This window comes from Canis lupus, chromosome 18, assembly GCF_003254725.2.
Source record: "Canis lupus dingo isolate Sandy chromosome 18, ASM325472v2, whole genome shotgun sequence".
Taxonomy (NCBI): Eukaryota; Metazoa; Chordata; class Mammalia; order Carnivora; family Canidae; genus Canis; species Canis lupus.
This window is the reverse complement of record NC_064260.1, coordinates 50065819-50085533: the sequence shown is the minus strand read 5'-3', so window position 1 is coordinate 50085533 and position 19715 is coordinate 50065819. Positions and strand designations below refer to the sequence as shown.

General features: G+C 57.7%; 2 protein-coding genes across 8 annotated transcripts; both read left to right on the top strand.

The window, feature by feature from the left end:
• Positions 1-123: 123 nt before the first annotated feature.
• ANKRD13D (ankyrin repeat domain 13D) lies at positions 124-10076 on the top strand. Of its 6 annotated transcripts, none has more exons than XM_025445948.3 (15): positions 124-396; positions 892-1027; positions 1144-1286; positions 2006-2051; positions 2132-2275; positions 2530-2719; positions 6659-6725; positions 7134-7215; positions 7424-7485; positions 7587-7717; positions 8572-8729; positions 8820-8942; positions 9023-9186; positions 9265-9356; positions 9704-10076. In XM_025445948.3, the coding sequence occupies exons 1-15, from the start codon at positions 307-309 to the stop codon at positions 9915-9917; spliced, it is 1842 nt and encodes a 613-aa protein (XP_025301733.1). In that variant the 5' UTR covers positions 124-306; the 3' UTR covers positions 9918-10076. The 6 variants fall into 6 exon arrangements, with proteins under 6 accessions (XP_025301733.1, XP_025301734.1, XP_048952798.1 ...); XM_025445949.3 differs by having other exon boundaries at positions 127-396; positions 1144-1268; XM_049096841.1 differs by lacking the exon at positions 892-1027 and having other exon boundaries at positions 127-396.
• A 979-nt stretch (positions 10077-11055) lies between these two features.
• SSH3 (slingshot protein phosphatase 3) lies at positions 11056-19211 on the top strand. Of its 2 annotated transcripts, none has more exons than XM_025445947.3 (14): positions 11056-11267; positions 11769-11806; positions 12390-12621; positions 13724-13842; positions 13925-13996; positions 14342-14407; positions 14499-14687; positions 14774-14867; positions 15278-15406; positions 15487-15533; positions 16255-16401; positions 16596-16796; positions 16893-17166; positions 18221-19211. In XM_025445947.3, exons 1-14 carry the CDS (start codon positions 11202-11204, stop codon positions 18491-18493), a joined length of 1947 nt encoding a protein of 648 aa, XP_025301732.1. In that variant the 5' UTR covers positions 11056-11201; the 3' UTR covers positions 18494-19211. The 2 variants fall into 2 exon arrangements, with proteins under 2 accessions (XP_025301732.1, XP_025301731.1); XM_025445946.3 differs by having other exon boundaries at positions 11057-11267; positions 11766-11806.
• Positions 19212-19715: the final 504 nt, after the last annotated feature.

Here is a 19715-nt window from a genome sequence, read left to right as displayed (position 1 = left end):
CACGCGCGGGCCCGGCCACGGTTGCCATGGCTGCGGAAGGCAAGGGGGCGCGCGGCCCGACGCCCCGCCCCGCCCGGGCACGCCCCGCCCGCCCGGCCCGCCCGGCCCGCCCTCCACGCCGCCTGCGCCGCCGCCGCCGCCGCCGCCGCCACTGCCACTGCCGCCGGGCTCGGGGCTGCGGTGGGCGCACCTCGGCACGGCGCGGCCCGGAGGCGAGGCGGCCGCGCCAGACCCGAAGCCGAGGCGAGGCCGGGCCGCCCCCGCCGAGCCCGCCCTCCCAACGGGGATGCGGCGCTGAGGCCCAGCATGGCCGGCCCGGGCCCCACCTTCCCGCTGCACCGGCTCGTCTGGGCGAATCGGCACCGCGAACTGGAGGCCGCGCTGCACAGCCGCCAGGTGAGACCGCGGGGCACCGGGCTCTCCTCCGCGCAGCCCACCCAGAGCCGTGGGCTGTGCCCCGCCTGATGCGAAGCCCGGGTCACCCGCCCCTCTCGCTTGAGCCTCCGGCCGCGGCTTCCAGCGCTGGGCCTTGCCCAGCCAGTGTCCCCGCTTCACGCTGCGTCCAGTCCCCGAATTCGCGCCACCCCACCCCTGAGCCAGGCTGAGGACAAGCCACCTGGTTCTGGTCCCCAGGTCCCTCCAGTTCTAGACATCTGCAGCTGCACCTCTGCCTGACCAGGCCCCTCTGCGGGACCCCCAGTTCTATTCCTGGCAGAAGGCCCTTCCCACCTGCTCCCTCCCCCCTCCCACGAGGACCCACAGGCCACCCTCAACCATGTCCATGGCCTGTGTGCTGTCCTTATTCCCCGCAATGACTCCCAACCACGTTCAGCCTAGTGGCCTTCTTGCTTCTCTTTACTTGCCCTGTGCTGAATGTCCCATCTCCCCCAGCACGACATTGAACAGGAGGACCCCCGGGGGCGCACTCCCCTGGAGCTGGCTGTGTCCCTGGGGAACCTGGAGTCCGTGAGAGTCCTCCTTCGACACAATGCCAATGTGGGCAAAGAGAGCTGCCAGGGCTGGGCAGGTACTGCAGGGGGCAGAGGGGCTCCCCTGAGGCTGGCAGTGGGGTTGGTGCGCGGCAATGAAAGGCCAGGCCAGGGGCCATTGACAGAGCTCCCCTCAGCGGCCTGGTGCCCCTAGTCCTGCAGGAGGCAGTCAGCACTGGGGACCCAGAGATGGTACAGCTGGTGCTCCAGTATCGGGACTACCAGAGGGCCACACAGAGGCTGGCTGGCATTCCAGAATTGCTCAACAAACTCCGTCAGGTACAGCAGGGTACAGAGGTATGGCCAGTAAGGAGGGGTGGAGAGCCACGTCAAGTGGCCCTGACAGGCCGCATGGGGTCACTCTGGTCACCCACCACCCACTCAGTCTGTGCAGCATGCTCTCCCAACACTGTCGACAACATCCTCTCTCTTGACCCCACCCCAGGGTCATGTAGGAAAGAGAGGAGTCCAGACCCAGGTGGGTGAAACTGAGCCCTTTAGGAGAAAAGCCATTGCCCACATCAGGGGTCCCTCATACAGAAATCTAAACGGGGCTTTGGATGTGGGTCTCCTGGCAAATGCATATTTCCTAGGGGGAGAGTTTTTCCTGACTCAGTGGGTGTGGCCTGGTGCCCTGGAATACCTGTCTGTCCCTGTGCCCCTCCCCCCACCAGGCCCAGAGGGGGTCATTGTACCCTCTTTACAGATGAGGACTCTGGGACTCTGGGGAAGCAAGGAGTTCCCCCAGGGCCTCTCAGCAGGCTAGTGGCCAGGTAGAGACTGACCTCCAGGCTTCAGATACTTGTAATCTGATTATTCCAAGGCCTTTTCAGGACCCCACTTCGCTCACCCTTTCTGGGGGGCGGTTGGTTGTAGTGGGGGTATACCTGGGATATAGCACTTTAAGACTTGCTGATGGGTTGGACTCCCAGAGCGGGGCTACAGACAAGGAGCCCCCTAGGCACACTGATCCTTGGTACCAGGCAGGCCTTGACAGGTGCTCTGGTCTGTCTCAGGCCCCCGATTTCTACGTGGAGATGAAGTGGGAATTCACCAGCTGGGGTGAGTGAGGACCGCTTGGCTTCTAGGGGTGTGGGTGGGATCCTTGGGAAAGAACCACGGTGACCTCCACACTCCTGCAGTGCCCCTCGTGTCCAAGATGTGCCCCAGTGACGTGTACCGAGTGTGGAAGCGGGGTGAGAGCCTGCGGGTGGACACCAGTCTTCTGGGCTTCGAGCACATGACCTGGCAGCGTGGCAGGAGAAGCTTTATCTTCAAGGGCCAGGGTGAGCTGGGGGGGACTCCCTGTGGGCATGAGCAGGCCGGACCCTCCCAGACCCTCCTCTGGCTTGTGAGGACAGTGCAGTTCTTTTTCTCTGCTTTCCAGATATGGAAACTGAGGTTGAGGGTGGAGGGGACCAAGGGGCTGGGGCCTCACCCACTTAGCAGCAGGTGGCTGCGGGCACCGTGGTGGCTTTTTCCCCACCGGCTGGAGCCCAGCACTGATTTGTGCCCCTCACACACCCATACCGGCTGGCAGAGGCAGGCGCCTTGGTGATGGAAGTGGACCACGACCGGCAGGTGGTGCACACCGAGACACTGGGGCTTGCCCTGCATGAGCCAGAAGCGCTGCTGGCCGCCATGCGGCCCAGTGAAGAGCACGTGGCCAGTCGCCTCACCTCTCCTATCGTCTCCACCCACCTGGACACTCGCAATGTGGCCTTTGAGAGGTCAGTTGGGACCTGGCCACACTGTGGGTCATGGTCCAAGCCTCTGGGAGGGTGAACCACCCACAGAGGCCACTCAGATGGGGGCAGGGGTCCCTGCGGGCCCCGTGTCTCACCCAGACTGCTTGCAGGTCCCATGGCAACCTTCAGGCCCCTGCGTGCCTGTCCTTGGGCAGCTGTCTCCCTGGGGAGGAAGCTAGGTCAGGGGCCCCAGGGGCCTGACTCCTGCTTTCATGTGTTTTCCCCTAACAAGGATTTAGGCTGTGTTCGGGGCAGCTCTTTGGCCCAGTGTGGGTTTCTCAGTAGTATGGCTGTTTCTGGGCCAGAGCCCTTTGTGGGTAGTCTAGGAATCTGACCCTACCGGCCAGGCTGTTCTCTCTGACAACATATGTCCCAGTTCCCAGAACAGACTTCAGAGATACCTTTTTGAAAAAACAAACAAACAGCTTTATTGGAATATAATTTTGTATACCTTACAGATCACCCACTTAAAGCGTACAGTTTGGTGGTTTTTAGTCTGTTCACAGAAATGTGACAATCACCACAGTCAACTTTCGAACATTGTCATCACCCCAAAAAGAAATCCAGGAGCTATCAGCTCCCATGACCTCACCCCCTTCCCCAGCCTAGGCAACCACTCATTTACTTTCTCTATAGATTTCCCCATTCTGGACTCTTATGTGCATGGGATCATATGGTACATGCTTTCTTGTTACTTCTTTCACTGAGCAGAATGTTTTCAAATTTTATCCAGGTTGTAACATATAACTGCTTCATTCCTGTCGTGGCTCCATTGTATGACCAGCTCACATTTTGTTTCTTCACTCACCTACTGACGGATGTTAGGATTGTTTTCACCTTTTGCCTGTTATGAATAACGTTTCTGTAAACGTTAGTGTACAAGGTCTTGTGTGGACTAAAGTTTTCGTTTCTCTAAGGTGGACACCTGGGGGTATGATTCCTAGGTCACATGGTAACCGGACATTTGATTGAACCACCGGACCATTTACCAAGGTGCCTGAGGCATTTTACATCCCCCCCACCCCCCAGCAGTGTATGAGGACTCCAGTTTCTTCCTGTACTCACCAACATTGACGTTCATTTATTTATTTTTGGATTATAATCACCCTAGCGGGTGTGAAAAGTAGTATTTCGTTGTGGTTGTGATTTGCGTTCCCTTAATGATGACGTGGAACACCTTTTCTTGTGCTCATTGGCCACTTGTATCTCTTTTTTGGAAAAGTGTCTATTTAGATCCTTTGTGCATTTAAAAAATTGGGTTGTAAAAAAAAAATTGGGTTGTCTTTTTACTATTGAGTTGCAGTTCTTTATGTATTCTAGATAGAAGTCCCTTCTTGGGTATACGATTTGCAAATATTCTCCCGTTTTGTGGAGAATATTTGACTCTTCACTCTCTCAACCGTGTCCTTTGAAGCACATGTTTTTAATTTTCATGAATCACAATTTATGTATTTTTTTTCTTGTCACCTGTGCTTCTAGCGTCATATCGAACAACATTTTGTCAAATCCAAAGGCACAAAGATTTTTCCCTGTATTGACTTCTGAAAGTTTTATAGTTTTAGCTCTTACGTTCAGGTCTCTGATCCATTGAATTAATATTTGTATATGGTGTGAGGAAAGGATCCACCTTCACTAGTTTCACATGTGTGACCCACTTGTCCCAGCACCATTTCTGGAAAAGACTGTTCTTTTCCCATGGAATGGTCTTGGCACACTTGTGGAAAATCAGTTGACTATAGATGCATGGGTTTCTTTCTGGATTCTCAGTTCTATTTCATTGACCTATATGTTGATCTTTGTGCCAATACCACACTATCTTAGTAAGTGTTGCCTTGTGGTAAGTTTTGAAATTGGAAAGTGTGAGTCTTTTGACTTTGTTCTTCTTGCTCAGGATTATTTTGGGTGTTCTGGGTCCTTTGAGATTTCACAGGATGCCAGATTCAGTTTGTCAGTTTCTACAAAGAAGTCATCAGGTGGGATTCTGATAGGGTTTGCATTGAATTTGGACCTCAGCTTGGAGCATACTGTCATCATAAGTGTTCAGTGTCCTCTACCATGAACATAAGATCAGTTCCCACTTACTTAGGTCTTTAATTTTTTTTTTTTTAAAGATTTTATTTATTCATGAGAGACACAGAGAGAGAGAGAGAGAGAGGCAGAGACACAGGCAGAGGGAGAAGCAGGCTCCATGCAGGGAGCCCGATGCGGGACTCGATCCCGGGTCTCCAGGGTCACGCCCTGGGCGGAAGGCAGATGGTAAACCGCTGAGCCACCCAGGGATCCCCTTTAATTTTTTTTTTTAAGATTTTTTTTATTTATTCATTTTTTCTTAATATTGTCATTTAGGAGCGTGTTTACTTTCCACACATTTGTGAGTTTCCCAAATCTTTATATTGTTATCGACTTCTTTTCTCATTTCCTTGTGGTTGGAGAACATACTTTGTATCACTTTTTTCCTTTCAGTTTTATTGAATCTTCCTTTATGGCCTAGCATATGCTCCGTTCTGAGAAATGTTCCATGTGCACCTGAGAAGAATGTGTATTCTGTTGTTGTTGGGTGGAGTGTTCTAAGAAAGTCTGTTCAGTCTGGTTTATAGGGTTGTTCAAGTCTTACATTTCCTTGTTGATCTTTTGTCTCCTTGTCCTATCCATTGTCAAAAGTGGGGTATTGATGTCATGAAACTATTATTGTTGAGTCAGACATACTTTTATTTTTCACTTTTTAGTCCGTAAAATTTTAAACATGTACTAAAGAAGAGAGAATAGTTAGAATGTCCTCATCGCCCAGTGCCCAACACTTACCAACATTCTGTTAATTTTGTTGAATCTATCCTTCCTTCTTTTCTTTTTTCCTCAGACTATTTTTTTTTAAGATTTTATTTATTTATTCATGAGGGACACAGAGAGAGAGGCAGAGACACAGGCAGAGGGAGAAGGAGGCACCATACAGGGAGCCCGATGTGGGACTCTGGGATCACGCCCTGAGCCAAAGGCAGACACTTAACCCCTGAGCCACCCAGGCGTCCCTCCTCAGACTATTTTATTTTTTCAGAGGGAGAGAGAGGTGGGGGGGAGGGACGGAGAGCGAGAATCTTAAGCAGGCTTCATGCCCACTGCAGAGCCCAACATGGGGCTCTATCTCATGACCCCAAGATCATGACCTGAGCAGAAATCAAGAATCAGATGTTCAACCCACTGAGCCCCACCAGGCACCCTGTCCCTGGACTTTTTTTTTTTTTTTAAGATTTTATTTATTTGAGGGACAGCCCTGGTGGCACAGTGGTTTAACACCGCCTGCAGCCCAAGGTGGGATCCTGGAGACCCTGTATCGAGTCCCATGTCGGGCTCCCTGTGTGGGGCCTGCTTCTCCCTCTGCCTGTGTCTCTATGAATAAACAAATAAAATCTTAAAAAAAAAGATTTTATTTATTTGAGAAAGAGAATGAGAACAAGCACAAGCAGGGGGAGGGGAAAAGGGTGAGGGAGAAGCAAATTCTGCTGAGCAGGGAGCCTGACAAGGGGCTCGATCCCAGGACCCTGGCATCATGACATGAGCTGAAGTCAGATGCTTAACCAACTGAGCCATGAGGGGTGCCCCTTCCCTGGACTATTTTAAAGCACATCCCAGATGTCATATCGCTTTAACAGTAAATGCTTCTGTCCCTGACTCTGCCAGATGAGGCTGTTTATAAAGCCAGCCCCAACGCCGTTGTCACACCTAACAAAATTAATGATGATTCCCTAGTACTGTTGTATCCCCAGTCCTTGTTGGATTGTCCCTGGCTGTCCAGGCAACCTCTCAAGGCCCTTGCGTGTGTGTTTCACAGTGGGAAGGCTAATTGGAAGGGGTCTCTGGAAGGGAAGGTTCTGGCTAGAGTTGAGGGGTACGGGTCCTCATGAGCTCCTGTTTGGTCTGTTTCAGGAACAAATGTGGTATCTGGGGCTGGCGGTCTGAGAAGATGGAAACCGTTAGCGGCTACGAGGCCAAGGCAGGAGAGGCTAGTGGTGGGGGCTGGGGTAGGAGACAAGGCCCAGGAACTCCACCACTTCTCCACGTCCACTCATGTGGAGGAGAGACAGAATAGCCTGTGGACTCATAAGCCCTTTGTGGCCATGGGAACTCAGTGGGGCCCTAGTGCCCAGGCCCTGCCAAGCACATAGGGATCACCCCAGCACGGGCCCCAACCCAGGTTACCGAGATGAAACGGGGAGCATTTTCCCCTCGTTACTGAACCCCTTGTGGTTCAGACCCTGCCACCTCTTCCACTTTGGGGGGGGGGGGGGCAAGATCCTATCTGTCCCTACAGAGAGGAGGACTTTGGTCCTTTACTGGTGAGGCTGAGTGTGGGCAACAGGCTCTGAGCCCTCAGCTCCCCCTGTGTCTCCCTGCTCCCCAGGTATACAGTGCCACCAATGTGGAGCTGGTGACACGCACTCGCACGGAGCACCTCTCTGATCAGGACAAGTCGAAGAGCAAAGGTAAACCCAGGTGCGCCTGCCTGCTGTCCAGTCACACCATCTGCTGGGGTCACCCTGGTCTGGGGTCTGGGCTAAGCTGGGAAGCCTTCCCCATTCCCACATGCTCTGTCTCCCACCCAATAAGAGACTCCCAGGGTGGATGGTGGTGGGGGCCGTCTTGGAGCAGTGGCCCAAAGTCTCCTAATGAGCTCCCACCTTTTCTTCTTAGGAGGGAAAACTCCATTCCAGTCCTTCCTCGGGATGGCCCAGCAGCACTCCTCCCACAGCGGGGTGAGCCACGCCCAGGGTGGGGGGCCATGGGCAGGGGGCTGCCGGGCAGAGCCTGGCAGGCACCTTCCTAAACACTCAGCGCGGTCCTGGGGTCCTCCCAGGCTCCTGTGCAGCAGGCCGCCAGCCCCACCAACCCCACAGCCATATCCCCCAGTGAGTACTTCGACCCCAACTTCAGCTTGGAGTCGAGGAACATTGGCCGCCCCATTGAGATGTCCAGCAAAGTGCAGAGGTGAGGTCTTGGAGCTGGTTTGGGGAATTCCCTCAGGGTGGGGGACCCCTCTCAGGGTGGGGGACCCACTCAGCCAGCTGGCTTCCTGCTAGACTCTTGTCCTTGGGGTCAGGAGCCAGGTCCGTCTTATCTGTGGTTGTTGGCACCCAGCTCAGGGCTTGGCCCAGAAGACTGGTTATTCTTCTTTGATGAATGAATGAGTGATGAGCACCACCGCCCATTTATGGTTTTCTATTCCATTGAATGAGCGAGCACCTACTAGAGGCCAGCTTGTGGCAGAGGAGGGCTCACAGCTCAATCATCTGACTTTGTGGTCCAAGGAAATGTTTTCCCCTCTGAGAGTCTATTCTCATCAGTTAAATAACAGTCACACTCAGCCACCTGCTCACAAGGATGCTAGGAGGCTCTGATGAGCTCACGATGGGCCCAGCACTGTCCCAGGGACTGCAGGTAGACTCAGCACGGAGCGGTGGAGCAGGGATTCGGACCCCAGTAGTCCTGACCTCTGGGCTTTGTTGGACCCCAAGATATGGCAAAGTGAGAGGCACTGGCAGGTATGGGGTATGGAGGAGGATGGAGCCATGGATGAGATCCTGATTGAAGCCAGCAGCCCAGCCCGCCCTCCGCATCCAGATGAGTTGAGCTGGCACAGGTTACCATAGGCCCCAGCCTGGGCCCCTCCAGAGCCAAAAGACATAAGCTCCTGGGGGAGGCAGGTGAGGGCAGGTGAGGGCAGCTGAGCAGAGAAGAGGGCAGTTCAGGCCTGGCAGAGGGCAGGAGCAGAGGCAGGTGTCCACGGTGGGTGGGTCTTAGCAGGGGGCCACCAGAGCTTCCCTGACTCACATACCCTGTAGGTTCAAGGCAACACTGTGGCTGAGTGAGGAGCACCCGCTCTCCCTGGGTGACCAGGTGACACCTATCATTGACCTGATGGCTATCAGCAACGCTCACTTTGCCAAGCTGCGCGACTTCATCACCCTGCGCCTTCCCCCTGGCTTCCCAGTCAAGATTGGTGAGGGGTGGTAGGGGGTACCAGGGAGGTGGGATAGGGTGGGGGCTGGCCTCTGGCCCTGGGTGGCTCAGCCTCACTGTTTCCCCACAGAGATTCCCCTTTTCCACGTGCTCAATGCCCGCATCACCTTCAGCAACCTGTGTGGCTGTGATGAGCCCCTGAACTCGGTGTGGGTGCCAACCTCCAGCTCAGGCTCTGGTGGCACCACATCAGGTACTCCACAGGACAGAGGGGGCCCGTGCTGCTCCCCAGCCCTAGGCCCTGGGGCTGAGTGCAGCTCTTTTCCTGCGTAGGGAGCCCTTTCCCATGTGAGGTGGACCCCGCCGTGTTTGAGGTGCCCGAGGGGTACAGTGTGCTGGGCACGGAGCGCAGCGAGCCCCTTCGTGATGAAGATGATGACCTGCTACAGTTTGCCATCCGCCAGAGCCTGCTGGAGGCAGGCGCAGAGGCTGAGCAGGTGGGACACAGGCAGGCCCGGCCCCTGCGTGCTGGCAGGGGTGGCAGACGTGACAGCTCGGGGCTTCATCTGCCACAGGTAACTGTCTGGGAAGCCCTGACCAACACCCGGCCTGGTGCCCACCCTCCTCCCCAAGCCACCGCTTACGAGGAGCAGCTTCAGCTGGAGCGGTGAGACCCTCTAGAACCTACTAGGACAATGTCTCAGCCTGTCCTGCCCCAAGGACCCTCCCAGCCAGGGGGTCCTTGGCTGCTGGTGGTGGGTAGTGGGGAGGTGCTGGTCCCAGGATCCCAGGCCCTCTCCAAGGCCATCCTCATCAGCAGCGCTGCCTATACCAGAGGCAGCATGAGAATGGGGGGAATGGGGCCCCCTGCCTTGCCTCTTCTCTCTGGTTCTCCTGGGTTCCCAGCCACTCTCTCCTTGTCCATGTCCTCCACAGCCATGTCCCAGCCCTTAGCCTTCTTCCCCAGTCTCAGCACTCACTGGTCTGTCCTCCCTGTCACACCTTGTCTGAAAGGGCCCTCCAAGAAAGCCTGCAGATGTCCACAGAGCCCAATGGCCCAGAATCCCCTCACAGGACACCCCTGGCCCGGGCCCCCCCAAGCTTTGAGGAACAGCTTCGCCTGGCCCTGGAGTTGTCTTCGAGGGAGCAGGAGGAGCAGGAACGACGGGGGCAGCAGGAGGAGGAAGACTTACAGAGGATCCTGCAACTCTCGCTCACGGAGCACTGAGCACCCAGCACCCAGCTCTGGGAGGGCGGTCTATGCTGCTCCCCCATGTGCTTTTGTAACTTATTTATTTATAAACTGTCTGCTGCCAAGCTTGGGGCCTGGAGCCCTGGAGGTGGGCTTGCATTGGAGACCAGGTGAAAATAAAGAGACTCAGCAGCAGGCTTACTCTGCTCACTGGGGAGATGAGCTGGGGAGGCGACATTGATGGGAGACGCAGTGGGCAATGGCCTCAGACCTGGGTTTGAATCCTGGCTGTGCCCCTTTAGTTTCTCTGAGCCCCGGCGTGATACTTGGGGTCTGCCTCCCCACACCCCCAGGGCTGAGGTTTCCTCAGCTGTAAAATGAGACCGCCTCCCACTCCCCAGGGCTGTCAGGAGGGTGAAGTGAACCAACCTAGGTCAGGTCCCTTACAGAGTAGCTGCTCCGGAAACATCAATTTCCTGGAGCCAGATCCACCTGTTGGAGACCCAGGTCCCTCCTGCCACTCACTGGGCTTTCCCAGAACCCACCTGTGCACCTGTCCAAGAGATGGAGAGGCTGGGCCTCCAGATGACTCCCAGCCAGCAGGGAGCAGCCACTGCACCCCAGGCCTGGGTCCCTTTCTATCCGGTGATTCTGGACAAGTCACTTCCCTCTGCTGCAGCTCTGCCCTGCTCACCTCCAAGGTGGCCCTGAGGATCCACTGTGAGCCTCAAGGGTTAGTTCTAAATCCAGCTTTATTTCCCCTGAAGCTCTTCATGCCTCCCAATGATTCGTGCAGACAGTGGAAGCATGAGGGCCAATCAGCAAGAAGTAATTTTGGAGTGTCCCCCAATTTAGCGCTCACTGTGTCTGATCCTTTCCAAGACCTTGTCCCCAGGCCTCCCTCCCTAGGTCTCATCTCCGCTAGGTAGTAAGTAGCACGGTTGACCTAAGTGGGCGGGGGCAGGGGCAGGGACGCCGGAACCCCGGAACAAAGACTGCAAGTTGCAGGACCTCTGGCCACTTCCCTCGGAGCCGGGCTCCGCACCTGCGCCCCGCCCCGGGCCCGCCCCCAACGCGGTGGGGGGGCGGGGGCGAGGCGGCCGAACCCTGGCAACGCGAAGGGAGGGGCGGCGGCCGCTCGGCGCTGGCTCCGCAGGCCGGGCTGGACGGGCGCCTGGCCCTTTAAGGGCCGCCCCCGAGGAGGTGCCAGGCCTTGGCTGCTCCGGTCTCTCCTTCCTGGTCCTGCGGGGCAGGGACTGTCTGTAGAGCCGTGGGAGGGCACGGTGCCCTGACCGGCCCAGGTGTCCCCGGCCTGGCCCCATGGCCCTGGTCACAGTGAGCCGCTCCCCCCCGGCCAGCGGCCACTCCACGCCCGTGGGGCCCACGGTAAGTCTGGCTTTGCGGTGGTCCGGCCCACGCAGTTGGCTGCCAGCGGGGCCCAGGGGAGCGCGCCCTGCCCGCTGCCGGCCTCCCCTTGAGCCTGGGGGTGTGGGGAGGCAGACCCCAAGTATCACGCCGGAGGGGATTGTGAGGGGGTCTTGCTCCCAGGAACTCAGACTGAAGATCTGGAGCCTGAAGCTCCAGCCCAGACTGCGGAGGCCCTACCCACTTCCAGGCCCAGAACTGGGCCAAACTCTTGGACACCTCTCGCACCCCCACCCACTCTCACCCCAGCTGCCCTACCTGGACCTGGGCCCGGGCTCCCCCAGGTCCTCCGGGTGGGGAGCGGACTAGTTTGGGAAGGGACCTGACACCTTTCCTGGTTCCAGTCCCTGGTGGTGGTCGGGGGGAGATCCCCCCCCTCTACACCCCCAAACCCTGAGAACAGAGAGGAAAGTCCTTGCCTCTGCCTACTTGACTCTGCCCTGGGGGGCGCTTTCTCAGCAGGGCCAGGCATCCAAGCGGAGAAGCCGGCTCCAGCGAAGGTGAGCACCTCTCCCCAACACAGACGCCTACATCCAGCCGCCAGGCCTGGCTGCTGCCATCCTGCAGGACTCACAGCCAAAGTAGCTGCTGAATGTGCGGGGCAGTGTTGCCAGAGGGCATGGCCAGTGAGCACAGTTGCCTTGTAGCACTGACCTGGCTACCCTTAGCTTTCATCACCCTCCTCCTTCACCACCATCATGGACCCTGGCTCAGGCCAGTAGTCACAAGCCAAAGGGCAGGGTGAGACAACAGGGCCCAAAGACTCCTGAGTCACCACCAGATTAACAGCATCTCCTGAGTTATGCGGGTGGGAAGGGAAAGGGAGCAACCCTTGGCCCCTGCCCCCCTTAGACAAGTGGGTTGAAGGCTTGAGAGCCTCTGAGACAGTGGTTCCCAAAATGTGGTCATGGCCTCAGCACTTGGGAACTGGTTAGAAATGCACATTCTTAGGCTCCAGTCCAGACCTACTGACTCTCCAAGGATGGCGCCGAACACCTGTTTTTACAAGCCTGGTGGGTGATTCTGGTGCACCTGCCTTGAGGGGTACGGCGGATCATAATGCCTTCCCTGCTGCCCTGCCAGGCAGAGCTTTGCAGTGCTCCGTGGGGCTGTCCTGGGACTGCAGGATGGAGAAGACAATGGAGAAGCAGCTGAGGCCGGCCCGGAGGCAGTGGAGAGACCCTTGGGTGAAAAACAGCCCCACGGGGACCAGACAGATGATGGGCAAGGGCTCCAGAGTCCCAGGAAGCAGGAGCAGAGTCAGCATCTGCATCTCATGGTGGAGCTCCTGAGGCCACAGGACGACATGCGCCTGGTGAGCAGTGACCCAGAGCCCTCTGAGAAGGGGAGAGAGGAGAGAGCTGGGGGTTGCAGGGAGAGGGTGGAAGGGAGCTAACGTGTGTGCTTGCCTGGGAAACAGTGGTGTGGGGGCTAGGTAATAGGAACCCCCAAATCCCAATGAATCGCCGTTTCAGCAGGGCACAGTCATATCTTCAGATCTCCGGAGGTGTGGGAAACTACAAGGGGAGGTCCGTCCTGCTTGAGCCTGTAGGACAGATTAGGGCCAAGAGCTGGTAATTATAGAGAGGCGAGTGCAAGCCCTTCCTGACACCGTGAGTTGTCCATTCCCATACTGAAGGCCTGGCCTGTTGCTCTGGAGGTCCTGCTGAGCTGGAGGAGGGCCAGGCACCACGGGGGTGGGGTGGGGCATAGGTGGGAGCTTGAGGATTGAGGACCAGTTCCCAGATGCCTCTGGGGCATCGCACTGTCTGCAACAAGATGGGCAAAACAAAATGCAGGCAGCCATTCATAAAGCTGAATTTATTCCACAGAAGCACCGTCCTTCATTGTGGGATCATGTCCTTAGTATTTCTGGGGTGAGAAACCTTTCTGGAATTGAATGATAGTAATGGCTGAGTAAAAAGGCTGTTTCTAAACCTCCTTCCTAGGCAGAAGCTAAACTCGGGCTATCTGTGTCAGGCCCATTCTCTCCTTTTTCCCACATATACCCCCTTTAAAAAAAATCTTTTTTTTTTTTTTTAATTTTTATTTATTTATGATAGTCACAGAGAGAGAGAGAGAGAGAGGCAGAGACACAGGCAGAGGGAGAAGCAGGCTCCATGCACCGGGAGCCCGACGTGGGATTCGATCCTGGGTCTCCAGGATCGTGCCCTGGGCCAAAGGCAGGCGCCAAACCGCTGCGCCACCCAGGGATCCCAAGAAAAATCTTCTTAAACATTTTGTTGGACCATGAAATCCAAAAGTTGGGAATCCCTGGATTATAAGCATAGTCTGGTGTCTGAGAAGGGCAGGCAGCAGGTCTGTTCTAGGCCTAGGTGTGTGTCCAGTGGGGGCAGGGGTGGAGGGTCTTCTTGGGCCACTGTCACCCTGGGCTTCCCCCACCTTGTCTTCCCCAGGCAGCCCAGCTGGAGGCAGCACGGCCCCCCCGGCTCCGCTACCTGTTGGTAGTCTCCACAAGGGAACACCTGAGCCAGGATGAGACAGTCCTTCTGGGGGTAGACTTCCCCGACAGCAGGTGGGAGCAGGGAAAGCAGGGGAGGGGGGGCGAGGAAGGGAGATGCTGAGGAGACAGTGGCTTTTCTTCTGTCCCCTGCCAGTTCCTCCAGCTGCACCCTAGGCCTGGTCTTGCCACTCTGGAGTGACACCCAGGTGTACCTAGATGGAGACGGGTAAGAGGTGGCAGCCAGAGGGAGGAGGACGGGTAGCGGTGGGGCCAGCAGGGTGATGCATGTGATGGGACGTCTAGACGCTAGGGAGCAGGAGGTGAACTCCAGGCTAGTACCTGGGCCTGGGCCCACTCAGCTCTGCCTCAGATTTGCTGTGCGATCCTAGGCAAGTTGCCTAGCTTCTCTGGGCCTCAGCTGCCCCTTATCTGGTAAATGGGGCTTATCCTGAAGCCCAGGATGTGCACATATTCTGAGGACCAGCCTCCTAAGGCAGCTTTTTGGTGGGCCTCCCAGGGGCTCTGTCCCAGAGCCTGGAGTTGGGTTCCACCCCCACCTGATCTCCCTCAGGGGCTTCAGTGTGACGTCTGGTGGGCAAAGCCGGATCTTCAAGCCGATCTCCATCCAGACCATGTGGTAAGGGTTCACACGCTTCCTCAGAGCGGGCTGCAGGGGCGGAGCGGGGCAGCAGGGAGGTCAGTGGGACCCAGAGTCTCCTCTGTCCCAGGGCCACGCTCCAGGTGTTGCACCAAGCCTGTGAGGCGGCTCTCGGCAGTGGTCTCGTGCCAGGGGGCAATGCCCTGACCTGGGCTGCACACTACCAGGAGAAACTGAGCTCTGACCAGAGCTGCCTCAACGAGTGGATGGCCATGGCCGACCTGGAGTCTCTGCGGCCTCCTAGTCCCGGGCCTGGCCGGTCAGTGCGGGGAGGGGTGGAGAGGGAGGGTGCCGTGGCCGAGTTCCTGGGGAAAGGGTCTGTGGACTGATGGGCTCGGCTCCCAGGCCCTCGGAACAGGAGCAGATGGAGCAGGCGATCCGGGCTGAGCTGTGGGAGGTGCTGGACACCAGTGACCTGGAGAGCGTCACTTCCAAAGAGGTGGGCTGGGGGACGCCTGGCTGGCTCAGGCCTATAGCATGGGACTCCTGATCTTGGGGTCATGAGTTCAAGCCCTACTCTGAGTATAGAGCCTATGTTAAATAAAAGAACAAATCCCAAAAACCCAAAGAGGTGGGCTGGTGCTGGGAAGGAGCAGGGGTGAGGAGGGAGCGGTCCCTGGCAGGGCGGGGGTCTGGTGGGGGGTGGTGGTCCTCCAACTGGGCCAGAGCTTTCCTCTCTTCCTTCCCATCTTGCTTTCCTACGCTCCTGAGCCAGTCCCCCACGCCTGGCCTCAGCCTTCTGTCTAGATGGGACAGGTACTGTCCTCTGAGGCCCCAGAGGGAAGGGTGGGGCCTCGGGGCGCCTGCAGGGTGCCCCCCTGAGCGCCACCTGCTGGGCTCTGCCTGCAGATCCGCCAGGCCCTGGAGTTGCGCCTGGGCCGCCCGCTCCAGCAGTACCGAGACTTCATTGATAACCAGATGCTGCTTCTCATGGCCCAGCAAGACCGCGCCTCCCGCATCTTCCCCCACCTCTACCTGGTGAGCAGCGGGGTGCAGGAGGGCAGGGTGGGAGGGCCCACCTCTGGGGAACGGAGGAGGATGCTTCTCTCCCTCTGCAGGGCTCGGAGTGGAATGCAGCCAACCTGGAGGAGCTACAGAGAAACAGGTAGGGCCCCAAGCTCCCCCAGGACTGGCCACCTTCTGTCTCCCCGCTTCACTTGGCCTCCTTCCAAGGGGCAACTTGGCCAGAACCGCCCCCAGGCCCCCAGGAGCTGCTAGTTCCACTGCCCGCCCTGCCCCTGCCCGGGGCTGCTCCCCCTGTGAGGCCTCAGGCAGAGAGAAGACAGGCCTGCTGACGGCTCCCTTGGGTCCACTGGCCCCCCACGCTGTGAAGCAAGCACCAGACAAGGCCCGGATGGAGGGGCTCAGCCTGCAGAGCAGAGGGGCGGCAGTGGGAAAGCTCCTCTCCACCTGACCTCCCCTAGAGGGAGAAGCCCGTGGCACTCTCCCCGGGGGACCCGGTTGCCTGCTCTCACAGGTTCCTGCCCTTTGCCCACCGTGGGCTTCCGGGAAACTCACTGTGGCCCCGTCACCCTGCTGCCACCCTGCTGCCGCAGACCCACCCAGTCTCAGCTTTGCTCCAAGCTCTTCTCTGACTGACCTTTGAGAATAATAGAAGGCTGAGTGCTGCCGTCAGCCCAGCAGCTAGTCAGGCCAGAGGGGAAATCTCAACCCCGGCAGGGCAGGGCAACAGGATGCTCAGGGTCACAGCTGCCACCTCCCCCCGCCCCCCCGCCACCCCCCCCCCGCCCCCGCCTGACTCTCAGAACCAGCCAAGGGCTGCTGGGCAGGCTGTTGGTCAGTGGGCCTCCTGCCCTCTGCTCAAGGGTCAGCCACATCTTGAACATGGCCCGAGAGATTGACAACTTCTACCCCGAGCGCTTCATCTACCACAACGTGCGCCTCTGGGATGAGGAGTCAGCCCAGCTGCTCCCCCACTGGAAGGAGACACACCGCTTCGTGGAGGCTGCAAGGTGGGCTCCCCAGCTTCATGTGTCCCCATGCCCTCATTCTGCTGGCTTTGCTCTCAGCTCTAGGACCCCTTCTGGCCGGCAGGGCCTCCCCCTCCTGCTCTGCCCTGGGTGGACCACTGCCTGGCCTTCTCCCATGATGCAAGGCACCTGACAGGGGCAGGGACCAGGGAGCTGACCGTGTTCTGCCTCCACAGAGCGCAGGGCACTCGGGTGCTTGTCCACTGCAAGATGGGCGTCAGCCGCTCAGCTGCCACGGTGATCGCTTATGCCATGAAGCAGTACGGCTGGAGCCTGGAGCAGGCCCTGCGCCACGTGCAGGAGCTCCGGCCCATTGCCCGCCCCAACCCGGGCTTTCTGCGCCAGCTGCAGACCTACCAGGGCATCCTGACTGCCAGGTACTTGTGGGAGACAGGGGGAAGGCAGTAGGTGGGTGTGGGAGCTGGGGTGGCCGCTGGGTCACTCAAAGCTGACTCAGGGCTACCTCCCTACAGCCGGCAGAGCCACGTCTGGGAGCAGAAAGTGGGTGGGGCCTCCCCAGAGGAGCCCCTGGCCCCCGATGTCTCCATACCATTCCCACCTCTTCCACCAGAACCAGGGGGCAGTGGGGAGGTGAAGGCTGTGGGTCTGGAGGAGAGCCAGGCAGCCCTGAAAGAAGAGCCTGGGCCACGGCCCCGTATCAACCTCCGGGGGGTCATGAGGTCCATCAGCCTCCTGGAGCCTCCCCCCGAGCTGGAAGGCACCTCAGGGGACAGTGACCTGCCAGAGGTGAGGCTGGGGCACGTGGGGAGCAAGAGTAGAGGGGGAAGATGGCTGGAGGAAGGAGACAGACCAGGACTGGTGCTTCATTTCCCATGGGGATCACTCCCCAGGCAGCTCTGATTCGTCCCCTCAGAGCAGCCAGGGAGACCCAGTGGAGGCCAGTGAGCGCTGCCCTCTGTGGGAAAGGGAGAGCATCATGGGGCCGGGGGCATCCGCATGGGCTTCCGGGCCGAGCCAGCCCTGGGCTGGAAGCTGCAGGCACTCTCAGCCTGAGGAACAGACTTGCTTCCTAAGGGCCAGGGCCCACCCCCCCAGCCATCCTCCCCCAGGCCAGGAGCTGAACAACCAACATTTGACCTAGACAAGGTGGATGAGATGATCTCTGCAGCCCCTCCCAAATCTGAGGGGCAACCTATCAGAGGATGGGTGCAGAGGGGTCATGGCATCCACACAACCAAGTACTGGCTGCACAGTTGAGCATCATCTCTGTGCTACATGCTGCAGGGCACAAGTAGAAGACCAGAGGTGGGCCTTTGCCTTAGGAAGCCAGAACCCACCCCCATCCCCACCCCCATCCCCACCCCATGATTCAAGGCAAGGTGGCTGACCTGGAGGAAGGAGCTCGTCACAGAGGGCAGGAACATGGGAACATTTGGGAGAGGCTTCCTGGAGGAGGTGGCACTGGGTATGGATGGTTGTGGATGAGTGTGGGTGTTCCTAAAGTCAGAGTGTCTTCACTTGGCACCTGGCTCAGAGCCCAGCACCTGGAAGGCTCTCAGGAATGATGGTACAAAGGCAGAGAGGGGCGCCAAGGATATGGCAGGTGCAAGGAAAGCTCAGGAGGGCTTCTGGGGCCAAAAGGCTGTAGACAGGTGAAGGCTGAGGAGCAGGGACAGTGGGGCTGGGGTGCTGTCTTCTTTCCCGTGGAAATGTGACCCATGAGTAAGCTCAGGTTTTCTGCATTCACGTAACATTCCGCCCTTGCCCCTTTCCAGGCTTTGTGCTCAATGCCTCTGCCCTGGAAAGACTTCTCATGATTCTTCTACTCTGACCCTGCCAGGTGTTTTCAAATGAATCTTCAGAGGAAGACCCTCCAGAGCCTCTCCCTCAGCTCTCAAAGGCCAAGGGAGGCCGGCATTGTGGCAAGGGGCCTTGGCCTGCCCTGAAATCCCGCCAGTCTGTGGTTGCCCTCAACAGCGCCGCCCTGGTGGCCAGCCGGACCCAGGCCTTCCAGGAGCAGGGGGAGGCTGGTGGTTCCTCCACACCCAGGCTCCGAGGGAAGGTGGTGAGGCAGGCCAGCGTGGATGGCAGTGGGGAGGAGGGTGAGGCCTGAGCCCTCACACATGCCCACGGCCCCCTAGACACAAATAGAGGGGCCGGCACACAGCTCCTGGGAGGAGCACCCTTCACTCCTGCCCGCCTGTCCACATTCCTTTTAGCTCCTCCCCAGGTGACCCCAAGACTCCATCACTACAGCCTCAGCTGCTACAGCCTTAAGTCTCAGACATGTCCATCTTTCCAAGGGCTCAAGACCTTCTCTGTCGATAATGGGGATGTGACAGAGACGACGCTGACAATACCTTTGAGGGCAAGAGCGCCTTGTTTTCATTCTCCATTGCTGCCCGAAACATCCACTTGCAGCCACAGAATTAAAAAAAACTGAGTTTCCCAGTGCAGAAAGGCTCATGCTCACTCCCTCACCCATTCCCACCTGCCTCACCCGTCCTCTTCCTTCCTGGGGTCCACTAAGCCAGAGAACCAGCAGCGCATAAAGGCCGAGAGTGACCTCAGTCCCCAGTCCTGGTGGCGCTGAGGAGTGGAGAGCTGGCCCACAGATGGGGCTGGCGGGTGGGCCTCCTTCCCACACTCCACACCAGCTGATCTTTTGCTGCTGCCCCAAACTTATCACTACTCCCCCGCAGCACTGCACTGGGTCACAGGACACCGGGCCAAAGAGAGTCTTCTTTTTGTCCTTCACAGTCTTCTTCATAGTATTGGGCTTTGTACTTAGAAATAAACATTTTCATACTATTTTCACTTTTATGATAAAACTATCTGCCTGTTAGTCTGATCCTTCTCTGGTTACACAAGGAATTTGGTTTCTCCTAGCCCGCCGGGTCTGCTCACAGCTCCCAGGTGTCTTGTGACAGGCCTGTTTGGGGGAGTGGTGGGTTTGGGGAGGAGGGAGAGGAAAAATGAGGAAGAGAAGAGGGGAGACCGGTGCTGTCTCCCTCATCTCTGAGGGCAGGGCCTGGGTAAATGTTAGCTGCCCATGTACCCCTCAGGCAGGTTGGCAAGGGGCAGGAGGGGCACGTCTACACTGGGCAGCAAGTGCTCAACAGAGACAGCTGAAGGGAGTTACCCATGAGAAAGTGGGAGCTGCCAACACTTATCTGGACAGGACCAAAACTGTTTGAGACACTAAGGCTCCTTTTGGATACTTGATGATGGTTCTCGAGCACATTTTGGGTCCCAAGAATCTTCCTCCTGCTAACATGGAACAGAGCCTGATTTTCCAAACCAGCCCATCACTGCTGAGGAAGAAGGCCCGTCGA